Here is a 19928-nt window from a genome sequence, read left to right on the forward strand (position 1 = left end):
ATGCTACAAGATCAAATACAGTTCATTACGACACAAGAAAGGGTGTACAAAATAGATATTTTTTCACTGTGTTTTAAAAACAATGTCTTCAAGGTGGTAGCCACCATTAGCGATACACTTTTCGAGACGATTTCTGAATGCTTGCATGACTCGTTCGGCCATTTCAAGGGGAGTAGCGTCCTTGAGGGCTTTAAGGTTTGGAGGTCGGTGTGTGTATCCCTTGAGAAGAAATCACACGGAGCGAGACCAGGCGAACGTGAAGGCCACCCGACATCATCACGCAGGGAGATCAGCTTCCCCGCAAAACCTGCATGGATCTCTGCGCAGGCCGTATGAGCTGTTACTCCATCTCGTCGACACCAGACATTCACCACATCCATTTCTTCCAGTTCTCTAGCATTTCAATGTTACGTTGTGACATGACGCTGACCATTGCTCCGCCCCTTTTGAAAAAAAACTAAGGGCCTACAATGGCAAATTCTGCACCGGTGCACCAAACTGTAACACACCCACTGTGCAAGATTCTATGATGAAGTTCATGATGGTTGGTTTCTGCCCAATAGCGAAAGTTTTGCTTATTTACGCCACCATTCAAATGGAAATGAGCCTCGTTGCTGCACATAACGATGGCATCTTGATGAACAGTTTGCAGAATGTTGGCGCACACAACTCTCTATGGCTCTCCCAGTCTCACTCAGTCAGTTCCTGCACTTCCTTCATTTTGTATGGATGGAAATGAAGGTCCTCGTGCAAAATCAAAGACGTGTTGGAAATGCCCAAGTCAGAAGTGCGCTGAACGTGTAGGAGACAGAAAAATTGATGCCCTTACACCTTGGATGTTTTCAGGCATTCGTACAGTCTGAGGACGTCTTGGAGATTTTCTGTTCCATGCTGGACTCGTCTGTCTAAATTTAGAATTTTTTCCCGATTTGGGACGTCACTGTCAGGAGGAATGCTGAAGTGCGTTTGGAAGGCGTGTTGCGTAGTGATGATGGATTCGTTGTTTTTGAAGAACGCTTCGACAGCGAAGGCACGGTGGGCACCGGACCAGGGCATGTTGCCAACTGAAAGCTACAAGGGATCGCCTATCAAAGGACCCCCACGCCCAACCCAACCCACTCAGCTCCCTCTGCCACACGCAATGACCTTGAGAAATGCGCTACTTTGGCTCATCCTGTATTATCAATTCTCATTTTGCTCTGAGAGCTGTCGCTTGGTCACTCGGTGGGAGGCGCCGTTCAAGAACAAACTCGTTTCTACTATTGTAGTGTATTTCTGAGGTGGCCATAACAGTTCGTCCATCTAGTTCTGGGAAGAGCGTCACTTGTGTCCTGTTTTGTGTGTTGTGTTGTATTATTTTATGACACTCTGAGAGATGGCCAGCAGCTCAGCCCAGCCAGGACACCCCTGGGGAAAGGCAATGACTTTTAGACACTGTGTAGCGAGTTCTTCTTAAAGCAGAATGAGGAGTTCGGCACACACGAAAATCTCCTACTCTTAGGAAAAACTAATATTATCAGGAACGGAACCAGACAGAACCTTAGCCCCTCAGCTGGAGATGTCCCTTAAGAATTTACAAAAGGAAATAACCACCCCACCCCAAAAATTATTTAAACAAACAAGAATATATATTATAAATCAATCCAACAAAACTATAAACACCCTTTAAGCAATCCTCGCCAAATCCGTAACAACTAAACAAACACAATTAATATGCTCACCCCCTTGAACCCTTCTATGATACACTTCCCAGAAAACGGCAAAACAGAAAAGAAAGAAAGAAAGAAAGAAAGAAAGAAAGGAAGAAAGGAAAACAAAAGGAAATATCACCTATTTACAGACAGCACAAATATATTCACAGTACATATATTATATCTTGTCACACACGCGCGCATGGGAGGCAGCTAAAGGGCTCGAGTGAAGGCAGTTCTGAGGCATGCCGGGATGTGGCAGAGTGCACTAACTCTCTTTCTCACTTCCCTATAGACCAAGCCCGGGAGGTTCCACCTGGCTCTCTTGACGTCACTTCTGGGACCGAGCCAATGGAGACAGACCTTGCCAGCTCCGCCCCCTGATGTCACATCCGGGACTAAACCAATGAATGATGAACACGCGTCTGATCCTTATGACCTCACTTCCTGCCTCCCCCTTTAAAAGCCTTCCCTTTTCCCTTCTCTGACAGTCTTGTTTTGGACTCTGTTGTAAGCACTTCAGTGCTGGTATTTTGAAGAAAAAACGACTTTTGCAGCCAGGATACCAAATTATATGGGTGGCTGCCCCAAACCTTTTTCTGTCTTTGTCTCGTTTTTTGACTATATATATATATATATATATATATATATATATATATATATATATATATATATATATATATATATATATATATATATATATAAATATAAATTAGACACACACACATTCCCCACACGTTCCCCAGTCCCTTTTATATTAACTTTGTTTTAAGTTTGTAATCCAACCGGCCTGGGATGTCTGCCGATAAATCCAGTGTACAAGCCAAATATATTCCCCTGACTCGTTATACTGTATTCTTATATATAATTTGATACTATCCATATGTATGGTGTTCGCGTCAATATCCCGTATGTATGGTGTTTTCACGTCAATACCTCGACTCAATACAAGTTAGAACCATGCAATGGGCCTCTGTAGTTAGAACATCACGTGGCAAACACGGACGCAGTATTGCATGATTGGCTAAAATGTTTGAATTCTTCAGTGACGCCGCTGGACGACTGAGTATAGTAAGTCGGTGTTGGTTCTAGCAGATAACAGTAAGTTCGGTTGGTTTTTGGAACGTTGCTTTGGTGGGGCGTACTTTCCAGGACTAACATCGTCGATTGATTTAAACCCTTTGACAGCTCCGGAACCGTAAGTAATTTAGAACGTATCGCCATTTCCTTGGTACGCCAAAATCTATCTTTGGGCAGCTCAGTTTTGGCATCCGTCCTTCTGACATCTATTGGCAAACTGAATAATGATGGCTGGGTATTAACAACGATCATTGTTTAAATTTTAGCCAGAAGAGCAGCGGTCGCTGAAAGGATGCGTAGGAAACGAAGTCACATGACTGACGAGGACACTGAACCTTTCGATAATTCGATGTATATGGATTGGGATTCTATAGAAATGGTCGTTGAACCAAATGTCAACATTGTGGTTGACATTAATCAACCATGCACCTGTCGGGGACTGGCAGGACATGATCCGCCATGCCAACATAATTATTACTCCGACTCTGATTAGAGTCATAAAATATGGTTTGTTTTGAAAATGTTTGCCGGAAAAAATCAAATGAGCTGCGCCGAAGAGCTGAGTTCACGTCTCGCAGCCCCCTTTAAACAGGAAGCTCTTCATTACATCAGCCGAAAAGGATCTATTTTAAGCACAAAGCAGTGCCATGATAACACAATCATTTCAAGGACTTTAAAAAACAAATAATTCTTTGCAGAAAAAGAATGGATTGGACAGTATATATATATACCTGTACATACATATATATATATATATATATATATATATATATATATATATATATATATATAAAAGAAACAATGTCACTGGCCTGGCGACAACCCTTTTGTTGAAGTCCGCCTCACTCAGGTGTATCGGCATTAACGGCGTCTGCAATGGACGGACAGCATCAAAAATACAAAGTAAAGCCGTGCACTCTGAAGATCATTCCTGGTTAGCCAGCACTCTTTTTCTGTGTGCCCAAACCGTTCTTGTTACAGAGCTCTTTTTTGCTTTACTGATGTCTTCCTTTTTATAGTCACCTTCCCAGCTCCTTCTTAAACGATCTTTCTCCTTTTTTTTTAAATATGAGCCTCCTTGCCATTTTATGGTTGGTTCTCCTTACGTCATACAACACCGCAGTTTGGCAAGTACCCACAGGTGAGGTTTGGCCCCCTGCTCCCTTTAAAGAGATATCCTCTAAGACAATCATTCCCTCGGACATCTACTCCAAAGGGAGAAAGCAGCAGAAACAGATCAAAGCACACAAAATATGGGACAACCGTTGCAACTGCCTACCCTGAAACGGTTGATGGTAGCTACCCTGGAGTGTAGCGGTGCCCCGGATTTCCACAGGGCATCCTGGGACTTGGAGTTCGGTTTCTCAGCAGTGTTGGGTGCCATCAAGGGGTGCTGTGGAAGGACCTGGGGAGTCATGCTTCCCTTACAGCCCGGAAGTACTAGAAAGTCACGAGGACAGAAGCCCCAAAGTACTTCCGGGCTGATTAAAGAACTTGAGTTCTCCTTCTGACTCGGAAGTGCTAGCAAGTTACGTGAGAAGACGAAAAGAAGCACTTCCAGGTCAAGGACTATTTAACTCTTTTAGCGGATGTCCACTTTTGTCGACAGGAGGGTTGAGGGGGCAATGTCGACTCAAAGTCGACATCCAGGGATAGAGGGCTTATAATCAGCTGTTAATGGCGACAAATCTCACTGTCACGCCACAGGCATTCCCTCTGTGCTTGGAAGAATGATAGACTCGCTGACTCGCAACTAATCCTAGCGTGTGCGTGAGTTGCGAAATGTAAACAATGGCAAGATGGGATCGACATGTGACAATAGAGAGAGGCGAGTGCAGAAAAGAAAAAACTCGGCAGACAATGACAATGTTTTGCGATTATCGCTGAGTCGGACTCTGATTTTTCAGAATCGGATTTTATTGACAGTGATCAGGAGATCGAGCAAGAGAGTGAGAAGCCGGCATCAGCTGATCAAACACCAGCCGATGCCGCGCCAGCAGATCTGCTGCCAGCTGAGCGCGCGCAGCCGATGCATCTACAGCAAGGTTCGCGTGGGATAAATACACAGACATTGATCCGCTGAGAGCCGAGCTGGCTACTGGACTTCACAAGACGGCATGGCTTGCTGTTGGACACGACAGATCACCAGCTGCTGTACTTCAGGCTGCTCTCTCCTGATGCTGCTTTTCAGCTACCGTCAGATGAGATAAACAGGTAGGCAGAGAAATTTTTAATCGCTGGCTGCGTTTGCATCGCATTCTCATTTTTCAAAGTGTAAGCACACAACAAAAGACGAGATGAAGCGTGCTGTGGTATTACAAATAGAGATGGGACAGAACTGGTGATATAACTTCAGGGAGCATTGGTCCAAACGTGCTTTGTCCCCTGGTGGCTTTGGACAGGTTATGTAGCATGGTGATAGGTACGTGCTGCTGCAAAGTTTTAGTCACTTCTGTAATAAACAGAAGCAAATCCCATGGGGTGAGCCGGGCTATAATGCCATGCATAAAGTTCATAAAGTTTCAGAAGATGAAAAGAGGTGACAATACGGTTTTCATGCGGGCAGAAAACTTGGTGGCAGTGGAATGGCACAATGGCAAAGGGTGACTTGTCTCTACAGCACACACTAACAATATATGTGAGAAAGTGCAGCAACAGACAATTGAAAAGTAGGCACCAAAGCAACACGTATTGTAAGCAGTGCAATGTGGTAATGACTGAAATTGGCTGCTTGGACCGAGATCAGACAGCAGGACTTTGCTGTGTAAAATGTATGTGATATGTATGTGAAATCATAGAGTATGCAGGCTCATACAACATGCAAGACAGTAATATTTGTCAAAAGTAAATATTTTTGTTGATTTGATATGTTAAACAATTGCTTTGTGTTCTTTTTTAAAAAATGTTAGTTTTGGAAAAATATTCAGCCCTGGGAGATAAGAAAAAAAAAAAATAGCCCTAAAAGAGTTAAAGGACTTGTGAAGACCCAGCAGGTGAGCCAGAGTTGGGTGGAGATAGGAAGGAGAAAATAGAGAGAGAGAGAGAGAGAGTCACAGTCGTAAGGGGCGGAGCCTGAGAAAGAGTGAGAGAGAAAATCATTGTGCATTGTGTTCATGTTATTGTTTATTGTGGCTGTGGTGCTTGGGGAGCACTGCTGGAGGAGAATACAAAAAAATAATTAAAACGCTTCTTGGTGCTTTTACCTGGTGACTGAGTAAACCTGAGTGTCTGTTTGTTGGGTTTAGGGTTAGGGTTAGGGTTAGGGTTAGCGACCCCTAGAGTTCACAATGCACATTGCACACCCAGCATACCTTTAAGGGAGTCTCTCTCTCTCTCTCTAAATTGCCTTTCCCAAGATTTCTTCCGTCTTTTTTTAGGAATTTTTTTTCTTGTCTTCTTTGAAGGGTCAAGGGTCAAAAAACAGTCTCGGTTAAAGGCCACGGTGTGGTTTTGGGCTACACAAGAAATAAATCGTTGTTGTTGTCTTTCTTGTAGTATGCTGACACCCTGCCAAACTGCTAGAGTTTATAGTCTGATAATTACGAGAATTTTATTTTTTTTCTTCTTTCTCTTTGATCTGGCAGAAAACCCCATGAACTGTGAATTTTCTACGTGGTGGTTGGTTTTCCTGTGAGACTGTGGACCGTACGCTGTCCCCAGATGGTGGTCCAGTTGGGCCTTGTACTGACAGTGCCCTTCACCCACATATCAGCGAGTTCTTACCGGTAGGTGCTCATCAAAATGTCTCATATAAACCTGATACACAGCAGTAAAAAATCGAGAAAAAATAAACTTCAAAGAGTCCGCGCAAATGCGCTTTCGTCAATTCTCGCCTACCCACACCTTTCCATCATCGCTTAGCGTATGTTTATTTTCAGGCACCATTCTGTAGCCAGTGTCCTTCTTTTACCGCGGCTAACCACTTTGGATTAAAAAATAAATAAAAGGAATATTATGACAAAGAGCAGGGCGCCATGATCCTTGAAAAGAAATCGCAAGCCTGTCCTTGGGGCCCCCGCGTAAAACAAGGCAATGAATCCTCAACCTTTTCCTGCGTCAGCCTCAACCAGCTAAAAATAAACCCCAAATGCGCACGAGTTGCCAGCGTTCTGAGAATCTGCCTTTGACGAGATACAGAGGGGCTCTATTTTCTGTCAAGGCTGAAGCGTTTCATGGCCAGAACATCCTTTAACATTTTTCTCTTTTTTTTTTTAATGAATGAGTCTATAATTACAGACAACGTCGTCTTCTTTCTGTTTCATTTTGTTCTATTCAGGCAGCTTTACGCATATGGCAGCACATAATATATCAGCCTTGCAAGTATGCAGAGTATGAAAACTTGCTGTCCTTGGCAATTCTTTTTGTTAGGGTTATTTATGATTAAAACTTATGCTAACACTCATCATCAATGCTGTGGCCTTTTTGTAATTTGGAGACCACAAGTGAACACAGGAGTCCGGATGAGGCCTCACTATAACTTGGATGGAACGTTCGATTAGAAGAAAATATGAAGCTGGTTTTAAATTAAATGTCATTGAAGTGGCTTTTAATTTAAAACCAGCTTCATATTTTCTTCTGATCGAACGTTCCATCGTAGATAATACTCTTACGACAAAGGTGTATGAGAGTGTGAGATACAAGAAACACAAAACAGTGCAAACGTCGCTTCAGAAAAGTTCGGGTATTACTGAAACTGTGCTGCTGCAAAAAAATTTGATGTACCTGAGGAACTGGTGTGAGATTGGAGGAAGCAAGAAGATATATAAAAAATAATAATGAAGCATTGCATTTTTGAACGGTCGTATAAGTCGGGGTCTGATTTTTTGATCGATTTTTCAGGTTTCAAAACCCAACTTATACGTGAGTATTTACGGTACTTACTCACTGTCATGGACCTTAGCTTAGGTTTGCAACTTCATCTCCTGAATCTTAATCTAAAACCATCTATGACTACTTCTTCCTGTTCAATCAGAACAGTTCTAGGGAGGCCAGTGAAGTTCCTGACCAGCTTTATGGTTCTTTAAAAGGTCTCACACACCCTTCATCCTGCTTGTGACTCCATTAAGCAACACTTTCAAGATTTATGTGTATTCAGATCTAAACTTTTTACTTTCTACATGGAAAACCTTATACAACTTGGGATAGAATTGGGAGAGGGAAACATCTGGGAAAACCCTGACCTCGAGAATACTAATTATTAAAGGAATTTATTTTAATAAGGAGAGTAACTTTAAATAAAAAAATACAAAACAAAATCAAACTGTAATTTAACCAAAACCAAACAAAATATTTGGATATTTGTAACATGCAACAGCCAAATGTTCAAAAGACCACAGACACTTTAATCAAAAGTAACAATGAAAAGTTGGGAGCAGGAGCATAGATGGAAAAAGAAAACAACAACCACCATAAGATAAGAAAGTCAACTTACTTTTCATTACAAAAAGCAGGTTCTGAGGGACGGTGTCCTTGTTCTTCTCTAGAGCGCCACTGAGATTGTAGGTGACCTTGTGAGAAAAAGCAAATGAGCAACTCAGATTTAAAAGTATTCAGTCTGATATCACTGCAGCCTGCAGCCTCCACACTGGAGCTCCAAGTAGGTGGGGCTAACTTAATCGACACTCTACTGCATTATTTGAGTCAGATAACAACCCCAGTACCCTAATCTTAACCTCAGTGCAACGAGGCAGAGCTCCTGAGGTTGGCAGCTAGACAGATAAATAGGTAGATAGATAGATAGATAGATAGATAGATAGATAGATAGATAGATAGATAGATAGATAGATAGATAGATAGGTAGATATGAAAGGCACTATATAATGATAGATAGATAGATAGATAGATAGATAGATAGATAGATAGATAGATAGATAGATAGATAGATAGATAGATAGATAGATAGATAGATAGATATTAAAGTCACTATATAATGATAGATAGATATGAAAGTCACTATATAATGATAGATAGATAGATAGATAGATAGATAGATAGATAGATAGATAGATAGATAGATATGAAAGGCACTATATAATGATAGATAGATTTGAAAGGCACTATATAATGATAGATAGATAGATAGATAGATAGATAGATAGATAGATAGATAGATAGATAGATAGATATTAAAGGCACTATATAATGATAGATAGACAGCTAGATACGGAAAACGGAAATTCACACTAAATTCTATTGGTACACATTGGAGTCAATTCCACCTATTTGGACCGCCCATTCGAGTGAACTCCACCTACCTGGCACTCTATGGTAAAGGAACTGGGTTGCAGAGATATTTACTTGAATTTATTGATATCTGTACTCAGTATAATGAAATTCTTACTTGAATATCATAAAAGAATAATGTTAGTGATACAATACCACCAATAAACAAACACATACATAGACAATAAACAAACAAACAAAAAATATAAATTAAAAGCACCAAATATTCACACATACTATAAATATATCTATCTAAATATACCTGTATATATATAAAATCCAACGTCTGTCTGTATGTCTGTCTGCATTTCATGAGAAAATAATTTAAGGGATTTAGATCGGGATATTTACTATACTGTAACATTCCAGTTGATTTTGTGACTTCTCTCATTGTGCAGTGTTTCACAGTTCACTTGCTGTCCCGATTTATTGGCGCGAATCCGACAGAGAGGCTGCGGGCCGAGGGAAGCCATCCTCACTCATGCGCCAGCCACTGTTCGAGTCGCACCACCTCTCACCACATGTTGGAGTGCACCTTGCCTCCACTTAGATAGAGATACCTGTTTGTTCAACAGACATTATCATCTAGAGATTGGTAAGGAGTGACGTTTGACGTTTTTGAGAGAGAGAGTTGAGAGCTACGTGTGTTTTAGATGGTAGCTGCTGACTGGCAAAAAGATCACGGCCACGTGCTTTTCTCCCCATGTGGATGATGCTCTCCAGTCAGGGCAGAACACGATCAGATACAATGCCAATGTTTGACATCAGAGCGCACCTACCCTCTGCTTGCCAAAATTACTTTTTTAATTCTTTAATTGATTTTTAAAGTTTGTCCTCTTTCAATACTATGTGGGTGAAGCCACGAGGGACAGCTAGTATATATATATACTGGCCATTTATATGGATACACCTTAATAAAATGGGAATGGTTGGTGATATTAACTTCCTGTTTGTGGCACATTAGTATATGTGAGGGGGGAAACTTTTCAAGATGGGTGGTGACCATGGTGGCCATTTGAAAGTCGGCCATTTTGGATCCAACTTTTGTTTTTTCAATAGGAAGAGGGTCATGTGACACATCAAACTTATTGGGAATTTCACAAGAAAAACAATGGTGTGCTTGGTTTTAACGTACCTTTATTCTATTTATTATTTTATTGTACCCTGCTGGTACAGTAGCTCCTGGTGCACGACAATTCCTGGCCTCATGTGGTGAGAGTATGCAGGCAGTTCCTGGAGGATGAAGGAATTGATACCATTGACTGGCCACCACACTTTCCTAACCTAAATCCAATAGAACACCTCTGGGACATTATGTTTTGGTCCATCCAATGCCACCAGGTTGCACCTCAGACTGTCCAGGAGCTCAGTGATGCCCTGGTCCAGATCTGGGAGGAGATCCCCCACAACACCATCTGTCATCTCATTAGAAGTATGCACCGATGTTGTCAGGCATGTATATTGTTTAATATTATAATACCTCATGGTGAGTGCTCTGTTATCTTTACTCAAGTTACCTTTATTTTTTTTTAATGTATATTTAAGGGTCAGTTGTAGTTGTTTGTTTTAATATATCTATCATATAGTGCCTTTCATCTATCTATCCATCTATCTATCATATAGTGCCTTTCATCTATCTATCATATAGTGCCTATCATCTATCTATCTATCTATCTATCATATAGTGCCTTTCATATCTATTTATTAATCATATAGTGCCTATCATCTATCTATCTATCTATCATATAGTGCCTTTCATCTATCTATCTATCTATCTATCATATAGTGCCTATCATCTATCTATCTATCTATCTATCTATTGTCAGGGATGCCAGGGGCAATGACCCGGCCGGGACGCCGCGAGGGACCGGAAGAGGGTCAGAGCCCACCCTGGATCACGTCGGGACCGCCTTCCTGGTTGCTTCGGGGGCCACGGGTACAGGACATGGAAGCTCCACCCTGTAGGGGCCCGTGGTCACCGCCAGGAGGCACCCCAATGCCTTAGGGACCTGTTACCCCAGCACTTCCGCCACACCAGGAAGTGCTGGGGGGAAGATTTAGGACGGCGCCCGGAGAGCAGCCAGCACTTCCACCATGCTGGGGCGTGGCCAGAGGAGGAATGCCGGGAACACCTGGTGCTCATCCGGGAACCATATAAAAGGGGCCGTCTCCATTCATTTAGGGCTGGAGTCGGGAGGAGGAAGGACGAAGCAAGAGAGGAGAGAGGAGAGAGGAGAGAGGAGTGGAGTGCAGGCGGCCCGAGAAGAAGGCATTGCGGCCAGGACTGAGATTGTTGGGGTATTGTGCACATTTGACTGGGTCTGAGTGACCATTATTGTAAATAATAATTGTAAAATAAACGTGTGGTGGTATTTTAACAACATGTCCGCCTGTCTGTGTCCGGGTCGGCTCCACACTATCTATCTATCTATTTTAAACTTATTAATCAATTAGATATATTTAGAGAAATCTGGGCTGTAAAAGAGTTTTTATGCTCCTTGGAAGATGAATGTCTAGTATTAAAGTATGAGTGGGAAAACTGTGTTATTATATGTTGTTTAATTATGACTGTTAATTTGACTGCAATTCTGTTATAATTGTTAATAAAGGTCTGTTTAAAATTTAATTTATCTATCTATCTATCTATCATTGTTAATTGTTCCTGCTTTATTATTTTTTAAATATGGATATAACATGAAACAGAACCCCCAGCTAATGCCTAATAGTAAAGTTCAAAGACCAAGTTCAGGTTCAGTTGAACTGAATTCTGGTTCTCAATAAGCCCTTCATGTTGATGGTAGCACCCCCTGTTGGTCACACAAGGCGCCCCTACCACTTTAGTCACTGCAGTGCTGTTCCTGGCATTCTTTTTCTGTTAAAGTGAGATTTATGCTTGACTAGAAAAAAAAACAAATTAAATAAAAGTGGCTAATAGAAAATCAATGGAGGCAGTTCAGGAATTCCAGGCTGCTTTGTTCATAAATGGTAAACACAGGGGAGTCAATTGAGTTCACCAGTATATGAACCTTTACACCTGTGACCTCTATCACGGCTCTTTTGTGATTGTATTAAGAAAGGTTAGAGGTTAAGCAGCCCACTCTACTTGCGTCTAACAAGAACTCCAACCTGTGCCATATTCCCTAGGAAAACAGATAACCAGCGGGCCGACACCAATTCAGATTCACATGTGGCCCCTCCAGTACCTCCTCTTTGATGTGACACACCCAGTAAAGGAGGCCAATTCTGAAAGATACCATTTATGCTTAAATTTAGCATTTCATAAGTTTTAAAGGCCTTTATTAAAAATTACATGAAATTCATGAGCAGAGTCAATATCTGCAGTGTTGGCCCTTCTTTCTTCTTTCTCTGCAATTCACCCTGGCAGGCTGTCTGTCAATCAACCTCTGGGCCAAATCCTGACTGATGGCAGCCCATTCTTGCATAATCAGAATTGGTGGGTTTTTGTTTGTCCACCCGCCTCTTGAGGACTGACCACAAGTTCTCAATGGGATTGAAGATCTCGGGAGTTTCCTGGCCATGGACCTCGAATTTCCATATTTTGTTCCCTGAGCCACTGAGTTGTCACTTTTGCCTTATGGCCCGGGGCTCCATCATGTTGGTCACTAAACTGTTCTTGGATGATTAGACGTTGCTCTCTGTGGAGGTTTTGGTCTCATTCTTTATTCCTGGCTGTGTTGTTAGGCAAAATGGTGAGTGAGTCCTGCACTGCCTTGGCTGACATGAATGGCCTCAGGATGCTTTACTGTTGGTGTGACACAGGACTGATGGTAGTGCCGTTCACTTTTTCATTTTTCCAGATGCCCCAAACAATCTCAAAGGGGATTCATCAGAGAAAATGACTTGACCCCAGCAGTCCTCAGCACTCCAATCCCAGAATATCAGTCTGTCCCCGATGTTTTTCTTGGCTGCTTTGCTGCCCTTCTTGACTCCCACCAGGCCATCCTCTAAAAGTCTTCACCTCACTCCCACCTGCCTCCTGTCATTCCTGTGCAAGCTCTGCCCTGATGGTGCCCGCAGCTGAATCAATTTTAGGAGACAGTCCTGGCGCTTGCTGGACTTTCATGGGTGCCCTGAAGCCTTCTTCACAGCGGCAGATATTTTGGGATGAAGTTCATTTTCATGGCAAAGAGTGACTTTGTGGGAGACAGCTAACGTCTTATAAATGTGCGTTTCTGAATGTAGAATAAGAGAACAAACATCCCAGCTAATGAAATGAGATGAGCGTGATCAGGTCTCATCATCGATTATGGAGTTAGTTGGAACAAAAACCTGCAGCTACAGGGGGCCCCCCGGACCGAGTTTGGGAAGCACTGCTGTAAGGTATAACAGTTGAAGATAAAGTAAGTAAAAAAATTCCAATGTTCTCCAGTTGGGGCACCAAAAAAGGTGTTGGCGACCTGGGGTCATGATCCACCGTTCTTTGAGGGGGTCGGAGGTCCGAGTGTTTACTAGTAATTGGAATAAATCAAGATCAATTACAAGACATTTCTTTCCAATTATGAGATTGGAGAGTCGTTCATTCCAGATGCTCAGTGTCCAAAACAAAAAGTCCAAATAAATCCACTGTGTAAAAAATAATAAAACATGTCGACACCCATGTGGGGGGCCAGATTTGGGGGTTACATTTATAAGCATTGCATGTAAAGATTTGCTGTTTGTTTTTCTAACACGTCGGCTTTTTGTGTCTTTTTTCAGTAGATACATTAGAATACTCGAGACAAGAACAGGCCATTCAGCCCAACAAAGCTCACCAGTCCTATCCAAAAAACATCGAGTCGAGTTTTGAAAGTCCCTAACGTCTTACTGTCTACCACACTACCTGGTCGCTTATTGTTCTTGGCGTAAAGAAAACGTTTCCAACTGTGTCCCCTTGTTCTTGATGAACTCATTTTAAAGTCACCATCTTGATCCACTGGACTAAATCCCTTCATAATGTTAAACACTTCACTCCAGTCTCATCTTAATCTTCTTTTGTTTAAACTGTAAAGGCTCAGCTCCTTTAATCTTTCCTCATAACTCATCCCCTGTAGCCCTGAATCAGCCTAGTCGCTCTTCTCTGGACCATTTCCAGTGCTGCTATGTCCTTTTTGTAGACCAAACCTGCACACAGGACTCCAGATGAGGCCTCACCAGTGTGTTATAAAGCTTCAGCAGAACCATAACTAAAGTCCTGTGTTCTAACACACTACTTGGTCACTTATTCCATGTGTCTCTGGTTCTCTGTGTGATTGTTTCCTAATGTTTGTGTGAAATTTACCCTTCACAAGTTTCCAACTGTGTCCCTGTGTTCTTAATGAACTAATTTTAAAGTCATCGTCTCAATCCACTGGACTAATTCCTTCATAATGTTAAACACTTCAGTCAGGTCTGCTCTTCATCTCCTGTAAAGACTCAGCTCTTTTAATCTTCCCTCATAACTCATCCCCTGTAGCCCTGAATCAGCCTAGTCACTCCTCTCTGGACCACCTCTAGTGCTGCTGTGTCTTTATGGAGACCCAAACTGCACACAGGACTCCAGATGAGGCCTCACCAGTGTGTTATAAAGACTTGAACAGAACCTCCTGTGACTTGTACTCCACACATCAAGGCGCTATATAACCTAGGGCTGTTCGATATAACGATATATATCGGATGACAATATTAAAACGTCTATCGCTGCACATTACGCTATCGTTTGTTTCGTGGTGTCGCAAAATAAACTGTTTACGGCAATATTTTTTTCATTGTTTTGATGGCCACCACGTGGATGCAGACACACTAGCATGGCTGATGAAGACGAGGCAACACCAGGTAGCTCCACACAGAAGGACCTTGTTCCTAAACGAGGGGCTACCTCTGTAGTATGGAGATGGTTTGGATTTGAAGAGTCTGACACGGACCAGAAAACGGTACTGTGCAAATTATGCTGCAAACCGATCGCTACCACAGACTCCAACACGACAAACCTCTTCTACCACCTCCGCAAAAAGCACGTGAGCGAGCATGCAGAGAGTTTACAACTGAGAGGCAGGCCACGTAGGATATTACAGTTGTAAAGGTACTATTTAAACGAGCATGTTAAAAGCTTGGAAGATTAATTGCTACCAAAACAATTTGCTTAAGGCATAATTTTCCCTGCAGCGTTTGCTGGCAGCGTTAATCTTGTTAAAATTACGTTTACGCCACAACTGCATTAACACAGCAAATCTCCGTTAACGAGTTACGCGGATCGCCCATGCTTGGGGCTGGACGGCATCAACACGCTAGCGCCGCCCAGTCCCATGCACGGGCATCAGCTGTAACTCATTAACGGAGATATGCCACACTACGATGTGCAAATTAACATTTTACTAGAATGTAGCCTAAAAAATATTATATTTAATATTATATATTTAATATATTTTTGTCGTAAGCCTTATTGCTGCTACAGTTTGAAGTACAATGTTTACATTTGGTTTTGACAGTTAATGTTAGACTTGTATTTATTTTGTTTAAAGGGTTTATTGGCCTTATATAGTTTAGTTGTTAGTGCTTTGATCCTTTTATATTTAATATATGTTGTGAGAGTTATTGCTGCTACAGTTCACATTTTGTTTATGTCAGGCATTTTATATAGCAGTATTTTATATTGGGCCTTTAGTTATTTGTTTTTGAAAAGTGTTTTATATTTGATACATTAACATTTTATGTTTACATTCTAAGTCAAACATTTGCTCAAATGTTCTAAATAAAAGAACAGAAATAATTACAAGTTGAGTACTTCTCATTTTTGATTTTTTTAATTTAAATGAAAAAAAGGAGTGGTGATTATATAAACTATTCACTGAATACAAAGAAAATGTACTATATCATGATATCGGGATATGAAATGAAATATCGGGATATAAGATTTTGGTCATATCGCACAGCCCTAATATAACCTGACACTCTGTTAGCCTTCTTCATGGCTTCTGAACACTGTCTGGAAGTCGATAGCTTAGAGTCCACTACGACTCCTAAATCCTTCTCATAAGGTGGACTCTCGATTTTTCAGACCTACCATTGTGTATTTAAATCTCACATTTTTACTTCCCACATATAATTTTTTTACATTTACTGACATTAAATTTCATCTGCCACAAATCTGCCTAAAGCCTGTCTGATGTCCAAGACCATCTGTGATGATTCAACAGATTCTCGATTATCTGCTAATCCACCTATCTTGGTATCATCTGCAAACTTAACCAGCTTGTTCTTCATTTTCCTATCTAAATCATTTATATGTATTAAAAATAGCAGCTGCCCCAGCACTGACCCCTGCTGGTCACCACTCTTAATGTCACCCAATTCTGATGAGGTTCCTCACACCATCACCCTCTGCTTCCTGTGTCTGAGCCAATTCTGCACCCATCTAAACAACACACCCTGAACTGCCACTTCTTTTAGTTTGATGCCCACCCTCTCATGTGGCACCTGATCAAATACTTTCTGAAAGTCCACATCAATAATCTCATCTGCTCCACTCTGGTCGTATCCTTTTGTTGCCTCCTCATAGAATTCCAGCCTGTTAGTAAAACACATTCTCCCTCTTCTAACCCCATGCTGACTGTCCTGTCCTTGCCAGGTGTTGCTCAGTCTTTTCCTTAATAATTCCTTCCATACGATAAAGGAAAAGAAAAATTTCCTCTTGGAAGCCAGATGCTCTTAACACGTGCCCACCACCACCACCACGGCTGCATTTCCATTTATCTCTGCCTGCCATTATTTACACAAGGCCATCTGTGGACCCCCTGAGAAATGTGCCACACATTAAAAAATTAAATAAAATCAATGCTTGCTGATGAATGGCGGTGCGTTGCAGAGTCATACATCACAATGTGTCTGAACTGGAGGCTTTGTGCTCAGTGAAACATGCCGAGTTTGTGGACACGGCAAACCAGTCAGTGTTGTGGAAGTTGACACCTCACAAGAACTCACCCAAAGTTCAATTCACAAAGATTAAAATGAATATCAATGTCCCAATTTGACACAACCCATACGGGTGGGTGCATGGAGCGTCGAAGGAGCTGTGTAAACTCTGCGTTTCAGTGGCAGCCCTCTCTGAGGTGTGCAGACCGGGGACTGGCCAGATCTCTGTAGGTGGATACACTTTTTATTGGTCTGGTCGGTCTGATGGCTGTCATACTCAGGGAGTAGTTGTTGCTCTAGCGGATTGGCTTCTTCCGATGGTGTCCGATGTCACTCCTTTCAACGAGTGTATTATGAGACTCAGATTACGGCACTCCCTGGGTGCCTTGTCTGTTGTCTCAGTGTCTGCTCCCACCGCGGTGAGTGATATCTTGGTGAGGGAGACATTTTATTCGCAGCTTCGCTCAGTGGTTGATGGGTGCCCACGAGGTGACACTCCTCTGGTCATGGGCAACTTCAATGCAGCCTGCAACTAACAGGGCTGGCTATGAAGATTGTCTTGGTCCCCATGGGTCTGGTGACCGTGGTGAAAGTGGCTCCATGTTCCTTGACTAAGCAAAAGGTCAAGGGCTGCAAATCGCTGGATCCTGGTTCCAGCGCCCTGAACCGCATCGTTGGACTTGGTACTCCAATACTGGTGGTGCAGTGAAGGAGATCGATCACATCCTCATGGGCAGACGCTGGAGGCTTTTGCAAAATTCCAGGGTCTACAGAAGTGCCCAGTTTGTGAATTCTGACCACAGACTTGTTGTTGCCACCAGTTTAGGTCCAGTAGATTACCACCTACTAGGAAAATGAGCCTGGACTTGACCAGACTCCAAGACCAGGCTGTTTCAAATGAGTTTGCATGCAGTTTGTGTGAGGAACTTTCAGATTTGGGTATGACTGCCGATCCTAATGTGATGTGGGAGACCTTCCGTGACGAGACCCTGAAGGTTGCTGAGGGTTGTGTTGGTGTTCCCAGTGTTCCCAGAAGGAGGTGTTTCATCTTGCAGGGCATCCTGGATATCCTTGAGAAGAGTTGCAGCGCACGGCTCAATAGTGACTCTGGTCTGTACCGGGAACTGAGAAGGACAGCTGCGAGGGCTCTGAAGGCAGATAAAGAGGCGTTTGTTAGAGGAATCTGTGAGCAAGTGACACACCATCTGTGGTCTGGTGACCCACGTCCTGCTTACAGAGGACTCAAAGCTTTACGCACATCTGAATCTGTTCCTTGGAGAGTCGCAGTCAGGGCAGCTGATGGAACAGTCCTTATGGATGACACTGCAGTTGTGACCCACCGGGCTGGCTACTCCGAGCAGTTGTTCAAAGCTGATCCTCCGGCTAGGACGCTGGATATCTCTGGTCCTCGGTTCTTGTGGCTGATCCTCCAATTAGCTGTGAACCCCCCAGTCTCACTGAGATTTCACAGGTGGTGAATCAGCTGTAGGCTGCAGGGTTGTTGGTATCTGGGGTGAACTTCTCCAGGCTGGTGGTAAGGCTGTCCTCCTGGCATTGCAAGCAATCCTTGCTTCCATTTGGGAGACTGGCATCATCCCAACTGACTGGAGAACAGGACTTGTCGTCCATATCTGGAAAGGGAAGGGTGATCGCCTGGATTGCGGCAACTACAGGGGGATATCACTGCTCTCGGTGCCGGATAAGGTCCTTGTTTGGGTCATCCTCAATAGGATCCGTGATCACTTGCTCACCTACCAGCGACCGGAACAGTCTGGTTTTACGCCTAAGAAGTCTACCATCGACCGCATCCTGGCACTGAGGGTTCTCACGGAGCGCAAACACAAATATCGGCAGTTTCTTTGCAGCTTTTGTCGATTTTCTTAAAGCGTTCAACTTAGTTGATCGAGCTCTGGCCCTGTGGTACACCCTGAGGATTCGCGGGATTCCCTCGAGGTTGCTGGATATCATGGCTGGCCTGTACACTGGTACTGTGAGTGCTCTACAGAGTGGAGGCAGGACCTCTGTGTTTTTCCCAGTTGATTCTGGGGTTTGTCCGCGGTGTGCTCTGCTCCTAATCTGTTCAATGCCATTCAGAAGGCTAACAGAATGTTAGGTTATATAGCACGATCTGTGGAGTACAAGTCACAGGAGGTTCTGCTCAACCTTCATAATGCACTGGTGAGGCCTCATTTTGAGTACTGTGTGCAGTTTTGGTCTCCAGGCTACAAAAAGGACATAGCAGCACTAGAAAAGGTCCAGAGAAGAGCGACTAGGCTGATTCCAGGTCTACAGGGGTTGAATTATGAGGAAAGATTTAAAGAGCTGAGCCTTTACAGTTTAAGCAAAAGAAGATTAAGAGGAGACCTGACTGAAGTGTTTAAAATTATGAAGGGAATTAGTGCAGTGGATCGAGACTTGTATTTTAAAATGAGTTCATCAAGAACACGGGGACACAGTTGGAAACTTGTGAAGGGTAAATTTCGCACAAACATTAGGAAGTTTTTCTTTACACAAAGAACGATAGACACTTGGAATAAGTGACCAAGTAGTGTGGTAGACAGTAAGACGTTAGGGACTTTCAAAACTCGACTTGATGTTTTCTTGGAGGAAACAAGTGGATAATACTGGCGAGCTTTGTTGGGCTGAATGGCCCGTTCTCGTCTAGATTGTTCTAATGTTCTAATGCTTGCATGGACTGGGTGTTGGCAAGGTTGTGGGGTCCAGTGGCTGTGGGGCATCTGTTGGTGAAGAAAGATTCATGGATCTTGACTTTGCTGACGATGCTGTGATCTTCGTGGAGTCAATGAAGGCTCTGGTCTCCAAGAGACTGAGAGAGGAGGGCTTGCGAGTGTCCTGATAAAAACCAAGATCAGGCCTTTAATGACCTCTTGGGTACGGCCATCAGCAGTGTGTCTGTTTGCGGAGAGAGTGTTGAACTCATCGAGAGGTTTACTTACCTCGGCAGAGACATTCATGCCTTTTGTGACTCTTCCTGTGAAGTCAGTAGACGGATTGGGAGAGCATGGGGGGGTCATGAGGTCACTGGAA

The 19928-nt window shown here is 42.9% G+C and overlaps 1 protein-coding gene across 2 annotated transcripts in view; it reads right to left on the reverse strand.

Annotated features, from left to right (window-relative positions):
• The window catches only part of myo16 (myosin XVI), a 743507-nt gene that overhangs the window by 175128 nt on the left and 548451 nt on the right, over positions 1-19928 (reverse strand). For both annotated transcript variants that reach the window (XM_039745919.1, XM_039745918.1), the window contains exon 24: positions 8203-8278. In XM_039745919.1, the coding sequence (XP_039601853.1) occupies positions 8203-8278 (76 nt within the window). The remainder of the gene's footprint in view (positions 1-8202; positions 8279-19928) is intronic.

The sequence above is a fragment of the Polypterus senegalus genome, chromosome 2 (genome assembly GCF_016835505.1).
Source record: "Polypterus senegalus isolate Bchr_013 chromosome 2, ASM1683550v1, whole genome shotgun sequence".
Lineage (NCBI taxonomy): Eukaryota > Metazoa > Chordata > Cladistia > Polypteriformes > Polypteridae > Polypterus > Polypterus senegalus.